We start from the raw sequence: 17300 nt of genomic DNA, 5'->3' as shown, positions 1-17300 counted from the left end.
GAATTTCGGAATGATACAAATGACTAAAATTTCCTAGCCAGAGTGCCTTGTGTACAATGTGCAGAATATTTGCTGTTCCGAACACTGTCATATGCCACTACAAATGATATGAATGCACAATCCACGACGCCACTCTCAAGCACTGGGCATTGCTCGCACATTGCAGACGTGCAATCTCCAGTTGAACGATGGTGAACGATGGTGCTCGGATCGCACATTGCCAAAGTCGTGACTGAGTGGTAGCATGCAGCCCATACCTCACCGCATTGTGAATGCCATTTGTGTGGTACACTCTGTGAACAGTGAGCAGTGACCACACGGCCACAAATAAATATTTTCAGCTGTAAACAAATCTGTGTCGGTGCATTCGTATACAAGTTTTTTTCGCTTTAGATGGCACAGATTTCTCATGGTATGAATATTTTTGGGGACCCCTTGAGATTCATATCAAAGAAATTATACTTTGGATATAGTGAACACTTCAAAACTTTACAGCCAGCTGAATTAATCAAGCTGATTGCCTTGTGTCTTGGTAAACATTATGTCTCACAGGCACCCAGGTCTTCACCTTCTGTTTGCCAAACACACGCTTCCTCTCCTGGCTGTACAAGTGACTGTTTAGTACAAAACTATTAAGGTGACATCTGACTGGTTTGGTAGAGTAAATTTATTGATATCTTGTTTGCATCTAAAGCCATGGGAGTTGTGCGAAGGAAGGTTGGAAGTGACAGACCCTGCAAACTAGGAACTTGATACCTGAACCACTTGAAACGCGGAGGAGCACATGGTTGGGGAGTTGTAACGGGAGTGTAGAAGGGACGTCAGATGTAGCGTGGCCAAGCTTCTTATCAGTGTGCCAGATGTCTAGCTTAGCTACCAGCTGCCAAATGTTTAATGCTTACACCTTCTTTGCGCATTGGGAGGGGGTCAGTAAGTTTTTGTTCATTCTTTATTTCCAGACTGCAGATGTGACCCGCAGGGCTCACACAGTAGTGTGTGCAACACACTGGGTGGACAGTGCCAGTGCAAGGCCAACGTGGTGGGCCGCAGCTGCGACCGTTGCGCCCCCGGAACGTACGGCTTCGGACCTGGAGGCTGCAGGCGTAAGGGCTTTGGCTTTTCGACTAAAGACGCTTGCTTTTATTTTTTTCAGCACTTATGCATTCTCCTCTATAGGCCTTGTGTACAGATTCCTAGAAGCACAGCTAATTGGCCCAATACTAGGAAATCTGTTGGCAAAAACCGGTCATATAAAGGACCAATATTGGGCCGATTAACTGTGCTGCTTGGGATGTGTGGCAAGGACTATTGGTATTCTGTTTAGTAGTGTGTTTTGGTAAAGCTTCACAGATCATGCTTTTGAGAAAAGTCAAATTGCGACTAGGAGAGAGTCCTGAAAGGTGCTTGCTTGCAGCCTGTGACTGCAATGGTATTGGTTCCCTGGACAACTTCTGTGATGCCCAGACGGGCCAGTGCAAATGCCGGCCCAACACCTACGGCCGTCAGTGCGATGAGTGCCAGCCGGGATACTGGAACTACCCCAGCTGCCAGCGCTGTGACTGCCATGGCCATGCCGACACATGCGACTCGAGGACGGGACACTGCATTCAGTGCCGGGACTTCACCACGGGACCACACTGCGACAGGTGAGTTTCTGGCGGGGAACAGTGAGCTGTGCGGTGATTTTTCACCTTTCTTCTGACACCTCTGAAAGTTTTTTACACATACTGTTGGGAGCAAAATTGGTGTATACTATGCAAACTCTGGTTAGGCTGCATTGCCGTACCACTTTTCAGCAACATTTTCTATCTGTACTGGTAAAATAGTTCACTGTTTTCATCTAGAGACCTGTCAGCTCATTCATTTTGATTCGGAGCACTTCTGTTTGCTGAGAACACCGAAAGGCGTTCCAAAAGCAATAAGCCACATATGTATGTAGTACGCACAACTTTTGATTCCGACAGTACCTGTCGGAGGCTTACTTGTGATTCAGTTTCCATGTAGGTGTCAGATGTTGCTCTCTGTTAAATTCTGTTCAGAACAGTGCATTTTTTGTCACGGATGTGTCACTGAGAAGGCCGTAGGTACGAAAGTAGAGTTTTGATTGTGGAAGGTAGATTGTGCAATTACTGTCTGCGACCGTGAATTTTGGTTCTTTTACTGGCATACATGCAAAAAAACAGTCATGGAAAGACTTCACTAAGACATAATTTCACTTTTCAGTATTATTTTAAAAGAAACATACAGACTTTATACATAGCTTGCACACACAGGATGTTGAACTCGAGGCTAAAAAAAAATTCTATGTGAGGTCTCCTGTACTAATACACAAGAACAGTGTTTGCAAAAATGCAAATATGTAAGGTAATAACTAGTATGCATAGAATAATGGTAAATGGCAGCTGGTATACAAAGCTAAAATGCCATGCAAAAGAGAAATGAAAAGGCCTTAGCAGAAAAAAATACAGTCGAGCCTGGATATATTGAACAAACTGATCATCCCCTTGAAAATGATGCGTAAAAGTACAGGAAAGTTGTGCAGTGTATTGAACTATAGTTTTGCCGATAATTTGATATATCGAACTGCACACTGTGCCCTTGCCAGTGGAGCTCATCCTAACGACACTCTTTCATTACTTTTCGTGCGTAAAAACAGGTCGGCTGCATGGCCTTGGGCACCTGTTGGTTGGTAGCACTACCTCTGTGAAACTCTTGATGACGTGGACATGTACTGTGCTTGAGGGTGGCCTTCAACCTCTCATACTCATTTTCCATCATTTCCCATGCCCCATCGCTGTCATGCGGTGATGCCGACCTAACGAAACCCTAGCGGCGGCCCTCGTCTGGCATGCTTTTCTGCTGAAGGCACCACGGAAGCCAACTGCAACTTAATTTTAACGGGTGATTATTTCATTTATAGTGTACCAGTAACCGGATTATACATTTCATCATAGGCAGTAGCTAATTCCAAAGAACCGTCCGCTGCAGCTTCAATATGAGGCAGGTTGCACCTACCAACACCTAGCAAGTGGTCTGAGCTTGTGGATGCGTGCAGGTGCGAGACTGGCTACTATGGGGACCCCCGCTACGGAGTGGACATCCCGTGCCGCCCATGCCCATGCCCCGGCACTGCGGACAGTGGCGTGAACCACGCCACCAGTTGTGACCTGGACCCACGCACTGGCAATGTTATCTGTCACTGTGCTCAGGGATACATAGGCAAGTTCACGTCAAGATTTGCATGCATACCTTGTGTGCAAAAATGTCATTTGTGGTCATACTGCATTAATATGCCTTCTCAAGCAGCCTTGTTCTTGTAGCCCTTCAAGCTCAGTTTTTATGCTCTGATTATTATTTTTTTACATTTTCTGCAACGCTGACCACATGTGTGATTTGGTAAAGCAGAGACTCTTGTCAGAATTAAACTGTCAGAAGTAAAAAAAGGAAATGTTATTTTTGGTAATTTGCTAGATCTAGTTTTTTCATTGGTGGCTTTTGTGTAGCTGTGTTTCATTATGAAGACTGGTTTTTGAATGGGAGATGAACATAATGAACTCTTGATTCAGTTAAAAAAACTTCATGCACTCTAAGTTAACACTGATCACTGTAATCAAATCTCATTGTGTTGTAGCTTCTTCAAAATTAAAAATTAATACAAAACCATACTACTCAGCTTCTCTTAGACCTTAATGGTTATTTTTTCATTGCTGGAAGTAAAATGACTTGGTTAGCTGGCTTTCTTGCCAAAAGGAAAGTGTTATTGTTCATGGTGGTTTAACGTCCCAAAGCGAGGGACGTTAAACCACCATGAGCCATGAGAGAGACGCCGCAGTGAAAGGCTCTGGAAATTTCGACTACCTGTGACATCTCACAGTGCACGAGCCTCTAGAATTTCACCTCCATCGAAATTCACGCTTCCTTTTCATTCCTTCCTTTGGAACAGGTGAGCGGTGTGACCGCTGTGCCAACAACTACTACGGTGAGCCCAACATGCCCGGTGGCTCGTGTCGGCGGTGCGAATGCAGCGGCAATGTCGACGAAACCCAGCCAGGGAACTGTGACTCACGCACGGGAGCCTGCCTGCGGTGCCTGTACAACACAGAGGGCCCCCACTGCGAACGCTGCAAGCCGGGACACTATGGGAACGCCTCGCGTCAACAGTGCATGGAGTGCGTGTGCAACCTCCTCGGCCAGGACACCAGCCAGGGGCACTGTGACCCCATCACAGGTGGGTGCGGTGAACTGTGACTGTTGCCGAGCAGAGCATGAAGCTGGGCTAGTTGGTTGATTAATTGTAAAATTAGCGCGAAAAACGCTAGACCGAGAGTTGCAGACAGCATGAGCACTCTTGTCAAGTTTCAAGGGTGAAAATGCAAAGTGCTAAAATCTTTGACGACGCGAGGCAATGACACTGACATGTGCTGTCCGTGTCGTTCTTTTGTGTCATCCGCGTTTTTTTAGTGCTGTGTATTCTATTGTTGACAGTGTGTCAACTAGCCCAACAGCAAGCATCAGAAAGGCTTTGCTTGATTCGAATTCCATATTAAGGCAAATTTTCAGTCTCCCTTTGCTCTGAAATTGCCAAGGGCCGAGTGTATAATTCAAGTTGGGGTTCCACAGGTCTCAAAGACGAGATGTAACGAGTTTTAACTGAGTTTTATGGGAGGACTTCAAATCAGCCCGTCCTCTTGACTGTCAGAGTTACCACTGACCACCCAGATGCTTCTTCATGATTTCGATGGCACATATCGCTGCCTTAGCCTTTTACTGCAATCATGTGGCTTCGGAGCAAGTAGCCATGCGAAAATTTGCTGTTGAGCTCAGAACACAAGCTATTCTTAGCGAACATGCTACGTGAATAATGTCTAAGAGGAGCTTAGAACACTAAGTATTCAGAACATAAAGGAAGTCTAAAAGTTAGACGTGCATTGTCTTTTAGTTGAATACAATTCAAGAATGAAGCAGCAGACGCCTCTCAAAGGGGGCCCTCCAACCAGAGGTGTCGACTTGTAGTTGTGATGTCATGATCAATCACCTCCTACCTGCTTGACAGGCCATGGCAGCTGCAGGGCAGTTGACTGCGACAGTTGACTGGATGGCATTGACCTGAGGGCCTCCTGTAATGTTTATTTGGTGCTTTGTTCTCGACTTTTGTCTTATTAAAGCGGAACTACTGTCAGCTGCTGTAGGCACTATCACATCAAGAGAGACAACATCCAGGCTGTGGTATTTTCCAGCCAATCCTTACTCTGTCCTTGCGCCTTTCATGCTTCTTTCAATATCACTACTGTATGGTAATGTTTCCTGTGGCAGTTTTGATGGTGGTAATACATCGTTGCTGATGCCAATTTTTGTTTGAGCATCTATCGCTCGTCCGCTAGTTGTATAGCAGGTAGCTCGTTTTACTTGCCATGCTTTTGCATGAACCGACTGAGGCAAATGCTAACAAAGCAAGGCAACATTTCTCCTCATTGTGGGAAGCTTATGATAACATGTTAGCATCAAAGTGTCGCTCTGATTTGTGTGGTCATTCATGTTCTTCTTCACACACACTTCTGCACCCATGTTGCACAGGCCAATGCCCGTGTCTGCCGAACGTGGTGGGGCTCTCCTGCGATCGGTGCGCCCCCAACTACTGGAAGATCGCCAGCGGAGAAGGCTGCGAGGAGTGTGGCTGTGACCCCCTGGGCTCCTACGAGCTGAAGTGCAATGAGTTCGACGGCCAGTGTCCGTGCAAGCCAGGCCATGGAGGGCGACAGTGTAATCAGTGTCAGGACAACCACTGGGGTGACCCTCGCGTCCGCTGCTACCGTGAGCATACTTAGAATTCTTTTTGCGTTTTGAATGCTTTGAAATAGTGGATTGGTATGCATAAGCCTGCAGAGTAGAAACTTGGTGGATTAGATGGTTCAGTGCTAGCTCAGTGCCGATGGGTTGGGGGGGGATGACATATCAGATATAGTGCAGCCTAGTCCTTTTCTTGTTTCCTCCTTGTTTCTTGTTGTTTCCTCCTGTGAGGTATAATCATGTAGCCATCCATTCTTACCACTTTTTAGCCCCACTGAAAAACAAAGTCTGGATTTTTCTCTTTTTGCATGCAAACGGAAATGCAATCTTTGCATACTCCACGATAAGAAATGCAGCTTATCTTGCAGTGTGAACAGTTTTTTCCCAATCATTCATCAGAGCATCTTGTACAAGAGATGTGCATATGTAAAGTTCTTTGCCAATGATGACAGTACCTCTATGACATGCTAGTTATGAAAACTTATGCAGTCAAGGAGAGCGCTGTGCATTAACAAGAAAGTTTACTGCATTTTGGGGGTCACATAAGAGTAGGGCAACTACATGCCATGTTTCAGTGACAATTCGCATGAGCGGATGTGTCTGTATAGCTGTTTTGCATGCAGTGTGCATGTGGGTGAATTTAGAAAAGAATGCGGCTTTGCAAAAGCAGCTGTGTATTAGTGTTGCTTGTTTTCCAGCTGTACTTATTAATTCGATTATTTCAACTGCCTATTCTGTTTTCTTATAGGCACGTGCATATAGCGGACATGTAGTGGGATGCAGCTTTTGCAGAGATGATAGTTTTAGACCGAAGTGTACAGTGTATACACCAAGACGCATGAGTTACCTTTCCATTCTGCGAGTGGCTAACTCTCTTTCACCGTCTCTCCCGACAGCCTGCGAGTGCAATGTTCCCGGGGCAGCGACCAGCCAGTGCCATCGCAACAATGGCACCTGCGTCTGCATTCCCGGAGTGGCGGGCGACCGCTGTGAACAGTGTGCACGTGGCTTCACGGGACGGGCGCCGTACTGTGAGCCCTGTGGGGAGTGCTTCGACAACTGGGACCGCATCATCCAGGAACTGCGCGGTAATCAAACAAGCAATATGTGGGGCAGCTTTATTTGATAGCTGGGCCCTCTAATTTCTTTTAACCTATTTGCTAGCACTTGCTGTCAGGTTCATCTTAGTAACTGTCAAGTTCATACGAGCACCACATTACACTGTCTTCATATTTCTTCTTTTTCTTAGTTATTTAGTTATTTCCTGAGTGGAGTTGGAACCCATGAGATATGTTGTAGTATTTTAATGTTGAATCAAGAGACAAATTTAGTTCTAAGGGGGAGCCTGGTCTTGAAAAAAAAAATTTATTAATGAAGTCACAGGGAAGAAATCTTCAGGGAATATGTATTTCTGTGTGCCGATTATTTAATTTCATGTAAAACAATTCTTTGAGCACTTATGTAATTTTTATGCATGTATTTTGTGAAGAGCTTTGAAAAAAATTTCTTGTGGGAAACTTGCCGAAATGTGTGCCATTGGGTTCTCTTGAAACCAAGGGATGCAATAAGGGTGAAATTATCTTCCTGCCTATCATAGAACTTAAGTTATAGGGTTTTGAAGTTGTCACTTCAGAAATGAGAAGAAAAGTGTGCATTCCTGTTTCTGAAGTGGCAGCTTCAGTACCCTATAACTCAAGTTCTATGATAGCCAGGATGGTAATTTTTCCCTTATTGCATTCCTTGGTATCAGAGAACCCAATGGCATACATTTTGGCGAGTTTCCCGCAGCAAATTTTCTTCAAAACTCTTTGCAAAATACTTGCATAAAAATTGCATAAGTGCTGAAGGAATTGTTTTACATGAAATTAAATGACATATTAAGAATCGGCACACGAAAACACATGTGCCCTGAAAATTTCATAACTATGACCAGATTAACAAAATTTTCTTTTCAAAACCAGGCTCCCCCCCTAAGATAATAGAGGAAGGTTAACCTGATATCTCTGAATTAGAACCTCCAGTCAAAACTCACTGTTCACTTGCAGTTTACAAGATGCATCATGCAGGCAGGTGGTTGTCATAGCTGTTTGTGCTGAAATTGAAGTAGAATAAAACTGAATAGACAGGCTTTTTTCAAACCTCCAAGAACAGCTTTTTGTTTACTTGTGTGTGTGTGGTTGTTTTCCTTTGGCAGAGGAAACACAGAACATGATCAACTCGGCACGGCAGATCAAGCAGCAGGGAACGACAGGTGTCTACACGCGAGAGTTCCAAGAGATGGAAGACAAACTGCACGACGTGGAGCAGATTCTCAAGGGGGCCAACATCACTGGTCTTGACCTCATGGACAGGCAGTCGCTCATTGAAGAGATTCGGTCAGTTTTTGTGTCCTCTCTCATGTCTGTGGAAGCTTGGAACCATCAACCATTGATGAAAGAATTATTCAGGATGTTTAGGAAAGGACTGTGCACAAAAACCACAATGGCTTTAATTTCTTTAAAGGGACAGTGAGGAGAGCACAATTAATATTTTTTTTATAGCAAAATCCGATAGTTCGGCATGTCATGGCTTTGTTGCCACTTGGCCGGCAGCGAAAGATGCATTTATTTCTAAGAAATTTGGATTCGAAGTTTTTCCCACCGCTCTGATTCAAACTTGGGATTCTCCTATGACGACACAGGACTAAGTGACGTGAAACATGACGTGCACATGACGTAATGCAGACTCCGTGATTTCTGCAGGCCAGCAGTGCGGCCTAGCAGCATGTTGAAGCTACCGCCGGCCGCATGTTGAAGGCATCTATCGGCTATTGCGGCCGTCGCTGCAGTCGCTTCGCTTACGTTTGCACTGGCGTTTTGCCAGCGTTACGATGGATCCCGTTCTCAAAGTCGTCAATGAAGTTCTCGCAAATAGACACCTTTAGCATACCGTGTACCTTGTTACCGCTAGCGGAATACCGGGAGTCCCCCTAACGCCGCTGAGCAGGCGCTGATTGGTCCCGATGCTTCAGGCGCGCGCGTAGCTGCCGGGCACGTGACGCCATCTGGCGACGTCAAGGAGATTTGCGCATGCATTGGCTGCGCCTCAGTGATTTGTGGCTTCTCGGGTCCTAGAGTTGCTAGAACTATTGGTTCTAGCAACACTGCTTTGTCCTATGACGTCATCACGCTTGTACTTGCGAGTTTGGCCTGTGGCGGCGATACCTGTATTTTGGTTCTTGCTCTTTTATACGTTACAAGAGCTTTGTTGTCAGTATGAGTGGCGTTTTTGCAATCAGGAGCTGGTATTCTGCCGATACAAGCCAACTTCAATTTCTCCTCAGTGTCCCTTCAAGACTGGTCCAGCCATTAACCTTTTTTTTATTATTCGTTACACTAACTCTGTCCACAAATTGAGAGACTTTGTGCCCCTGAGTATGAAAATTGTCATGCCTTATATTATTCTGGGGAGCTCACACTGGGGAGCTCACAAATTCATGAAACTGAGAATGCACAAAATGAAATGTATGGAAATTGAATGCTCAATTGAAAAATGCACAGTGTGAAAAGTCAAGAGCAGTTATTTTTTAATAGGAGTTTCAAACCCTTTGGCATTCTTGAAAACGTGTTTTTTAGGGTTCTTGAAGCTCTGATAAGGCCCTGCACATTTTATTTGATTGAATGGCAAAACTGAATGGACATGCTTGTGTTAGGTACAGAATTGAAATCGTGTCTATTCTGCTAGGTTGTGTATTTCATGAGCAGTTGTTCAGTATAGTCTGACATTATCCTCGGACGGACATTGAAAAGCATGTTCAGTCCATTGCCTTGCCTTTCAGAGCAGTACCAAGCTTCGAGGCTTTCTTTTCTGCTTGTACATTTTTTTCCTTTTTATTTAACTTCCAACCCTTCTTTGTAGAGGCCGCCTTTTCTCACACACCCTTCCCACTACTGAGAGTAGTATGTTGACCGTTCTTCTTACATGCTGGAAAAAAGTTTGATCTTTCCTTGTTTCGAGAATGGTAGTGGGGGTTTTCTTAATAAGCAAGAGCTTTACTGAGCACAGTGGCCCCTATCATCATGCTGTTTGAAAAGAGATGCCCTTACCATCCGCTCATCTTCAGGAAATTAAGGAATGTCTCCTAGAGGACCAAAATGTGTGCAGAACCATATTTGAGAACCGCTGGTGAGGAGTAACAATACAGTCGATCCCAGCTAGTATACGGAATTACTGTCTTTATTGAACAAGCAGAACATTGCCTGCTTGAAAACTTCATGCAAAAGTATAGCTTTGTTGTTTATGTTTAGCAAGCTCCCATTCAGCGGAACATTCGATATATTGAATAGCGCTGCACCTCTGCAAATGGTGCTTCTCCTAAAGGTTCTCCTGCGATCACTTTTTGTGCGTGGAGACAGATCGGCTGCTTGACCTTGAATGCCTGCTGGCAGCACTAGTGCTGTAAAACCACATGGAGAAGTGAAGTGGTGTGTGCTTCGGTGTCTCATACTCATTTTCCACACTGCTTTCGTGTGAAAAAAGGCGCATTCGGTGCACACTGATCAAGCCTTCCTACTGATCGAAGTCAAGCGAAAGCACTCATCTAGCATGATTTGCTTGCTTTGCTGCCGAAGGCGTTGCGGAAACCAAAACTGTATTTTAATTTTGATGAGGGAATATTCTATCTTACTGTGTTGTTAACAGGACTAGATCATAGGCAATGGCCGGCCCGAAGGTCCATCCGCTGCTGTTTTGATGCGAAGTAGGCTAGGCCTGGAAGCAGCGCTCTGCTAGCACGCCAGCGGGTGCTACAAGAAGCATGTCACTAGCATGAGCGCAACATATTCTTGCTTCTAGATTACAGATAAGCGTTGAACTATTCGCGATCGCCTTCGAGTTCAATACGTCTGGGATCGACTGTATGCCAAACAGAGACTAATAACAGGGCATATGACTGCACCTTCTGCCCTCTGCAGGCGAAACCTGACCGAAAGCCAGATGCAGCTGGAGGAAATCGGCGACCGGTCGGGCAACGTGACACAGCGCTCGTTCGCGGCCAACCTGATGCTTGCCAGCCTCCATGACCGAGCCCAGGCACTCGGAAGAGACGCCAAGGCTCTGCGGGAAAACACCACCGCCCTGCAGGAAGCAAATGTCGAAGGTAAGGGGTACCCAACCAGGAGCAAAATCGATGCGCTTAAAATGCTTAGAAGCAATGTTTCACAGGTTTCTAAAGGCGTATTTATTTAGACTAAAATCAACTTTTCTTAAATTTGAGAACCTGTCGATCACTGGGACCGTCAGATTCAGTGATAGATAGTTCGACAGATCGAACTGTAGTCCTATACAAGTGAAGAGTGAAGCGGCAAATGCTTCTCAAATAAGGCCTTCCGGCCAGTGGCGTTGACCGATTCTCATGACATTGTCTTTGATCCATCTGGGCCTGCTAGCGCAACATTGCAGAGGTTGCCATATGAAAAGAGATTAACCACGGCTTAGTCGCATTAACTACGGCGTCATGAGAAACAGTCGATGGCATTGGATGGAGGGCCTCTTTTGAAGGGCATCTGCTGGTCTGCTCTTGAATTGCATCGGATTATATAGTAGCTTGCAGAATAGGAATGTGCCATGGTAATTTCCTGTGGCACCTGAGATAGCATATCTAGCTTGTGCACAGTAGTAATGATGCTGAACCACTCTGCAAGGTTTCTTTGCTTGGCACCACTTGGCACAAAGCTACGGATTACCCAGTCATTGTGACACCTTTATAATTGTGCTACCCAGTCATTGTGACACCTTTATAATTGTGCTTTACATCAGCAGTGAGAATTAATTGCTTGATAGCATTTCATGCTGAATGTTGGGCATGAATGTCCATTAGACCCATTAAATGTCTGCAATATGAGGTACAAGTGCAAATGTCATGTTATGTTCTTGCTGCTGTCAGAAATGTAATACGAGTGTCTTGATTTGAAAACGGTACCGTCATGCTTGTATTTCTTACAAGATTGTTCTCTTGATGTCTTTTCTTGGGTCATCGTTTGCTTATCCAGTTGTGCGATATGAAGTCCCTCCTGTACAACTCAAATGTTTAGCCTATAGATTGGAATAAATCATGGAAGAGAGTAGGCTATGGTAAAAAAGTGATTGGGAAGCAGCTCTTTTTCCTGTCCTTTCCCTGGCAGCTTCTCGTGAGCCTTGAGAAACAAGTAGAAGCTTAATACAGCATCGGAGTGATCATGTGATTCAAGGACGTCATGGTGGTACATTTGTTAACGTTACACTCCCTTGCAGGTGCGCTGAACATTACGAGGGAAGCCCAGAAGCGATCGCAGGCAGCCGAGATGCAGGTGCGCGGAGCACAGGATGACATCTCCAAGTCACAAGGCACGCGCCGGGTGACCGAGCGAACGCTGGAACAGGCGGCCAGCAGATACAATGCCACATACCAGGAGAATGAAAGCGCTCTCCGCAAACTTCAGCAGGAGGTGGGCATCTGTGGCATACAGCGACTTCACTTCTCGTTTACCAATGGTAGAGTTTCGGCACCAAAAGAACAGAAGAGCATAAAATGCAGAGAACATGTTCATGCACGCATGTGCACCTGCGTGCCTGTGCATGCATGCATGTGCATGTTTGTGTTACCTGCATGTGCAGAGCAATAAGATTCAATAACACCTTGAATGGTGGGCTAATGTCAGCTTCTTTGCCTAGACCAGTATTTTTTTAATTGGGGCCTTGTACAGACCGTTTTTGGTTCTTGGATGTTGTGGTCATCACTGAAGCCTCCCACTGGCACATTTCTTGGCTCTGTGACAAGATTTCCACAAGTGAAGCGCATAAATTGAATCTGGTCTCTTTGGGAACTTGCATGCTTTAAAAGCAACTGCTCAGAAGTTCACTGCGCAAAGTAGCAACACAGCAAATAGGTTAACTTTTGAAGGGATGTAGTTGTTTATTTTATTTGCTGTTTCTTGTATGCCCGTAAAACAAACCCGTTTCATAGTCACAAGACGCATAACAGGTCCTCTGTTATCATAACATTCCTATCCCCACTCTCTTCAGTCCCTCAGTTGCTATCGCTGGCGCTCAAGAGGTCCCTGACACATTCGTGGTTGAGAACGGCTGTAACAGAGCACACGTCTGAACACTGAAAGCGAGTAAACATCACACACCAATGCAGGTGGCTGACTTGGAGGACCAAATCTCGGACGTCAACGAGCTCGTCTGCTTCAGACGAGGAACCGTTGACCGCTGCGACGCGCTATGCGGAGGTGCCGGATGCAACCACTGTGGTGGACTGGGCTGTGAAGAAGGTGCTCTTACCCGTGCCAACAACACCCTCATGGTGGCTTTGGATGCCAACCAGATTCTTGCCAAAAAAGAGAAAGACGCCCGAGAACTGTTTGCTGCGGTAAGTGACAACAGTTGACAGTCAATATTGCTGCACAAAACATGATAGGAGCAGCTAAGTTTCCGATGCTGCCAACTGTGAAATGGCTAGCATGCTAGAAAATGTGTCAAAAAGCCTATGTATGTGAAATGCTCACTTAATTTTGGCTCAGCTCATGTGCTTTTGTGTGCTTTTTCTTGAGATGGGAAAGTTGGCGTTCTAGTATCTATGTCCATCTGTCTTTGCTCAGCCTACATGTTTATGTATAGATAGGTCAATAAAGAAGAAAGAAGGGCATGGGAACAAGTCTGCTCTTAAGCCCGTAGGTGTTTGTCTAACATGTTTACTTGTCTCCTTTGTGTACGTAGGTTGGTTCAGCTGAAAAGGAATCCCAGCGGGCCCTTGAGGAAGCGAAAAAGGCCTTCGAGCGCTCCCAAATGGCCAAGAACCAGTCGGAGGATGTCAGCACAGACCTGCAAGACCTGCTGGATCGCATTGACAAATTCCTGAGCGAAGTGGGAGCACGACCTGCTGAAATCCGAGTGCTCGCCGAAGAGGTACACAAGCTGAAAATTAGCGGTGCCTGGGGAGAGCTCTACAGGAAACAAATTAGCAGCTGGAATGAGGAATGCCAACTTCATATGGTTGACAGGAGTGGGTAGCACTGACTACTGTTAGAATGCATGTTGTAAAGAATTTGCGGCTATTAATTATTTGGATCTCTTGCAACTTTATAAAAGTTAAAAACGTAAGTGCAAAGGGCTTAGTTGGGAGCAAAAGCAAGTTATTAAGTAGTGCAAAGCAGTCAGGTGATGCCATTTACTGGATGTGTTGAATGGTAATCTGAAAAGTTGTAGCACGTGCAGTCCTGTTAAACAGAAAAGCTGAGAACCTTTTATAACTTGCATCTTTCTCACATGAACATTGCAAACAGCTGAGTGAATGATTGTTTCGTTCCTTCGCTGCTTCATGGACATCATGTTTTCAACAATGTCCATTTGCCTTTCATGCAGTGCATTGGTCTCTCCATCTCCTTGGAGCCGGAGCAGATCCGAGAGTTGGCGAGAGAGATCAACAACACGATAGCCAGCCTGACTGATATCGATGCCATCTTGAGGGAAACTGGCGACGACCTCAGGCTTGCCAAGGATCTGAAGGCTCAGGCTGATCGTGCAAGGTACGCCAATATTGATGAGATGGGCTGGTTGAAGTGAAATCAGGCAGATCACGCTGGCATTGAACAAACTGATTTCCTCCTTCATATATGAAAACACGCATACTCATAGATCTCTGTTTCATGCTGCTATTCTCACAGAACAATGGCCAACAAGATTTTGGACACTGCTAAAGAGGTCCTGCAAAACCTGGACGATGCGGCCGAAGCTCAAGGCAGAGCCAAGCAGGCCATTGATCAGGCTCGCCAACACATCAACACCGCCGACGAAGATCTCGCTCAGGCAAGTCTCTCTTTCGTTCCCATTTAACAAGCAACTTTGAGCTATATGTCAAGTAATACTGCGGCAGGGCCAGATGAAAATCATAAGTGGTCAAACTGGCTTAAGGAACAATTCCCAGTTGATTCCAGCTGGTTGCCAGCTGAGTGTCAGTTGGAGTCAACTCGGAGCCAACTGGGAATAAACTGGAATCAACAGGAAACTGTGTCAGTAGACCAAGCATACTGACTACTTTTAATTCTCATTTCTGCAGCATATCGCTGATTACCTGGTGAAAAGGAGACCAATATGTTTTCTTTTTTCGTTTAAGTGCTGTGCCTCTCCTAAAGTTTCTGGTACCGTAACTTGCAGGAGAGGGAAATGCATGTACATGATTGCATGGCGGTATAATCAGGTAGAGGAAGAAAATATTGGTACAATGCTTAGGAAATGAGGCTGTGTTAGCTTTGCCACTTCATTGTGAGTATCATTGAGCCATTGGAAATGGAAAGCTTCTTAATACCTGTTCATCTTCCCTGTGCGCATGCAATAACTGAATGATCTCTTATTCAAGATGGAAACAAATGCATAGTAGTGTCCAAGTAAAACTCTTGAAGAAGACGGGTGCGTGCTTGCGCTCTGTATATGTCATGTGTGTTCCTTTGTTCTGTCCCGTCTTCTTCGCGCAAGCACGTACCCATTCAAATAGTAGTGTCATGGACGCTGTTTGTTGCATTCCATAGTGCAAATTCCTGAGCGTCAGTGCTCAGAGAAGCTGACTGCCATAATTGCCTGTGTGTTGAACTGTGCCTTTCAAATAGAAGAATGAGAAAATATTTATTGTTCATATGATGCAGCAGTTGGAGATAGGTTATCTGGAAGGAGGTCGTGTAGTCGGGAACTGCATCAAAACCTCCTGTGTATTAATAAATGTGCGAAGGAACTGCAATCCATGCTGCTCCAAAAAAATGTTTGAAATACAAACAAAACGTTTACACTAATCACAAAGAAGTTGCACATAACTGCTAAAGAGCAAAAGTGCAAAGCTGTTAGTTGTATTGACTAAAGAGAAAGTAGGCGCAGCATAAAAACACGTTACTAAAAGCAGGAACAGCGCTCATGGCGGAAATGTTTTCGTCAAAAGAACAAGTTTTAGTTCCTGTTTTATGACTTCGGTGTTTTCCATCTCTGCACGTTGCAGATCGAGGATGCTACCTACAAGGCCCAGGGAGTGGCCAATCGATCGCTGGATCAGGTGGGAGGACTGCAGGATCGACTGGCCGAGCTCAAGAAGCAGTACACCCAAAACAACCTTGACGCGCGCAAGGCAGTCAACGAGGCCAAGGGTGCTGATCGTATGGCAGGACAGGCCCACAAGGTACGCTCTTCTCTTCAGAAGTGGGAGAGTGATCTGGAATGTAATGTTAATCTTTTGTTCACTCATAACTGGCTACACACTTTCTTAGTGTCTTCCTTCACTCAAATTTTTGACCTACTTGTACTTGCGTCACTGAATTTTTATTCGATAGCAGCACTTTGCTGGAGTTTGTTTTTTATGCATTATGATCCACGTTTCTACCAGCCACATCACTGAAACAAGAGTTGACCTGTTATTTGGGCAAGGACGGAGAAATGTTCGCAAGATGATTTACTGATTCAATTTGTCTACATTTCTGTATTAACATGATGGGACGTCCTTCCTATGAGTTTTTGCGTAGGTTAGAACATCCTGCTGAATATTTTCCTAGCGGTGTTTACCCTGCGCAAAGGACTGAGTAAAATTTAAATTTTAATGAATACTGCTTTGATTTAATGCGCTGAAAGTTTCTTCACTACAAAACATAGGAGCTTCTTTTTGTCATACTTAACTGCACGCCACCTCTGCAGCTATGTAACAGGGCTGTTGTCTTCACCGATAGGTTCTCAATACTAATATCATTCAAGCAATGTGAATAAGTCATCTGGAACTTGATTTTTGTTATTGTTGCAATGTAGGACGCTGGGGAACTGGAGGCCGAGTACAATCGAGTGGTGAAAGAACTGGGAGGTCAGGTGACAGCCAGCGGAGACATGAAGGACAGGGCTGAGAAGCTGCGTGAGCGAGCCCGAAAGCTAGCCGAAGATGTCAGCTCCAAGGCCCAGCAACTGCAAGGTAAGGCTCGCTTGCCATGTTTCAACCGCAACATAGGCTGGACTATTCCTTGTCTTGCTGTACAGGTACATATAAAGTACTTGAAGTAAGTGGCTACTATCCTGGGTGAGTTTACGAAATATGTCTGTGCAAAGACCCTGACTTGAACCTGCCAGAGCTCAGTTCAAACTCAAGTGCCTGATTGACTAGTAGTTACGTCACAAGGGCAGGTTTTGGATAAAATTGCAGTTGAGTTCATTTCACTTTGTGCGAACTTTAATCACATCTGAGCACCACCCGATGGTCACAGGTTGGTTCCTGTGACAAATGACCCCTGCAATGCAATGATGGTTGTTTCCATAGGTAGTGGCACAACCAGGGCTCCACAAATCTAACTAGGACAGCATTCAGGGATGACTGAGAGTTCTCGCGTGACACTGGAATCAACATGTGTGGGCGCGGAGGTGCAGAAGATCTAGTGTTGCGTGTTACAGTAGAGAAGGGGAAGGCAAAAGCGGGAAAGCAGTCGTGTGTGCTCAGAATTCCGCTGTGAGACAGGAAGAGAAAGTGTAAGCTGCAG

The 17300-nt window shown here is 45.3% G+C and overlaps 1 protein-coding gene across 1 annotated transcript in view; it reads left to right on the top strand.

The window, feature by feature from the left end:
* Positions 1 to 17300, top strand: part of LanB1 (laminin subunit beta-1) — a 51174-nt gene that overhangs the window by 29912 nt on the left and 3962 nt on the right. Inside the window, 15 exon segments of the mRNA XM_089552055.1 lie at positions 960 to 1103; positions 1415 to 1646; positions 3056 to 3219; positions 3944 to 4228; positions 5575 to 5811; positions 6684 to 6875; positions 7982 to 8162; positions 10740 to 10924; positions 12058 to 12251; positions 12947 to 13177; positions 13525 to 13713; positions 14170 to 14333; positions 14472 to 14613; positions 15791 to 15967; positions 16585 to 16741. Of these exon segments, the coding sequence (XP_089408181.1) occupies positions 960 to 1103; positions 1415 to 1646; positions 3056 to 3219; positions 3944 to 4228; positions 5575 to 5811; positions 6684 to 6875; positions 7982 to 8162; positions 10740 to 10924; positions 12058 to 12251; positions 12947 to 13177; positions 13525 to 13713; positions 14170 to 14333; positions 14472 to 14613; positions 15791 to 15967; positions 16585 to 16741 (2874 nt within the window).

This window comes from Amblyomma mixtum, chromosome 7 (genome assembly GCF_055824585.1).
Source record: "Amblyomma mixtum isolate Tamu chromosome 7, ASM5582458v1, whole genome shotgun sequence".
Lineage (NCBI taxonomy): Eukaryota > Metazoa > Arthropoda > Arachnida > Ixodida > Ixodidae > Amblyomma > Amblyomma mixtum.
This window is presented reverse-complemented; position numbering and strand designations above follow the sequence as displayed.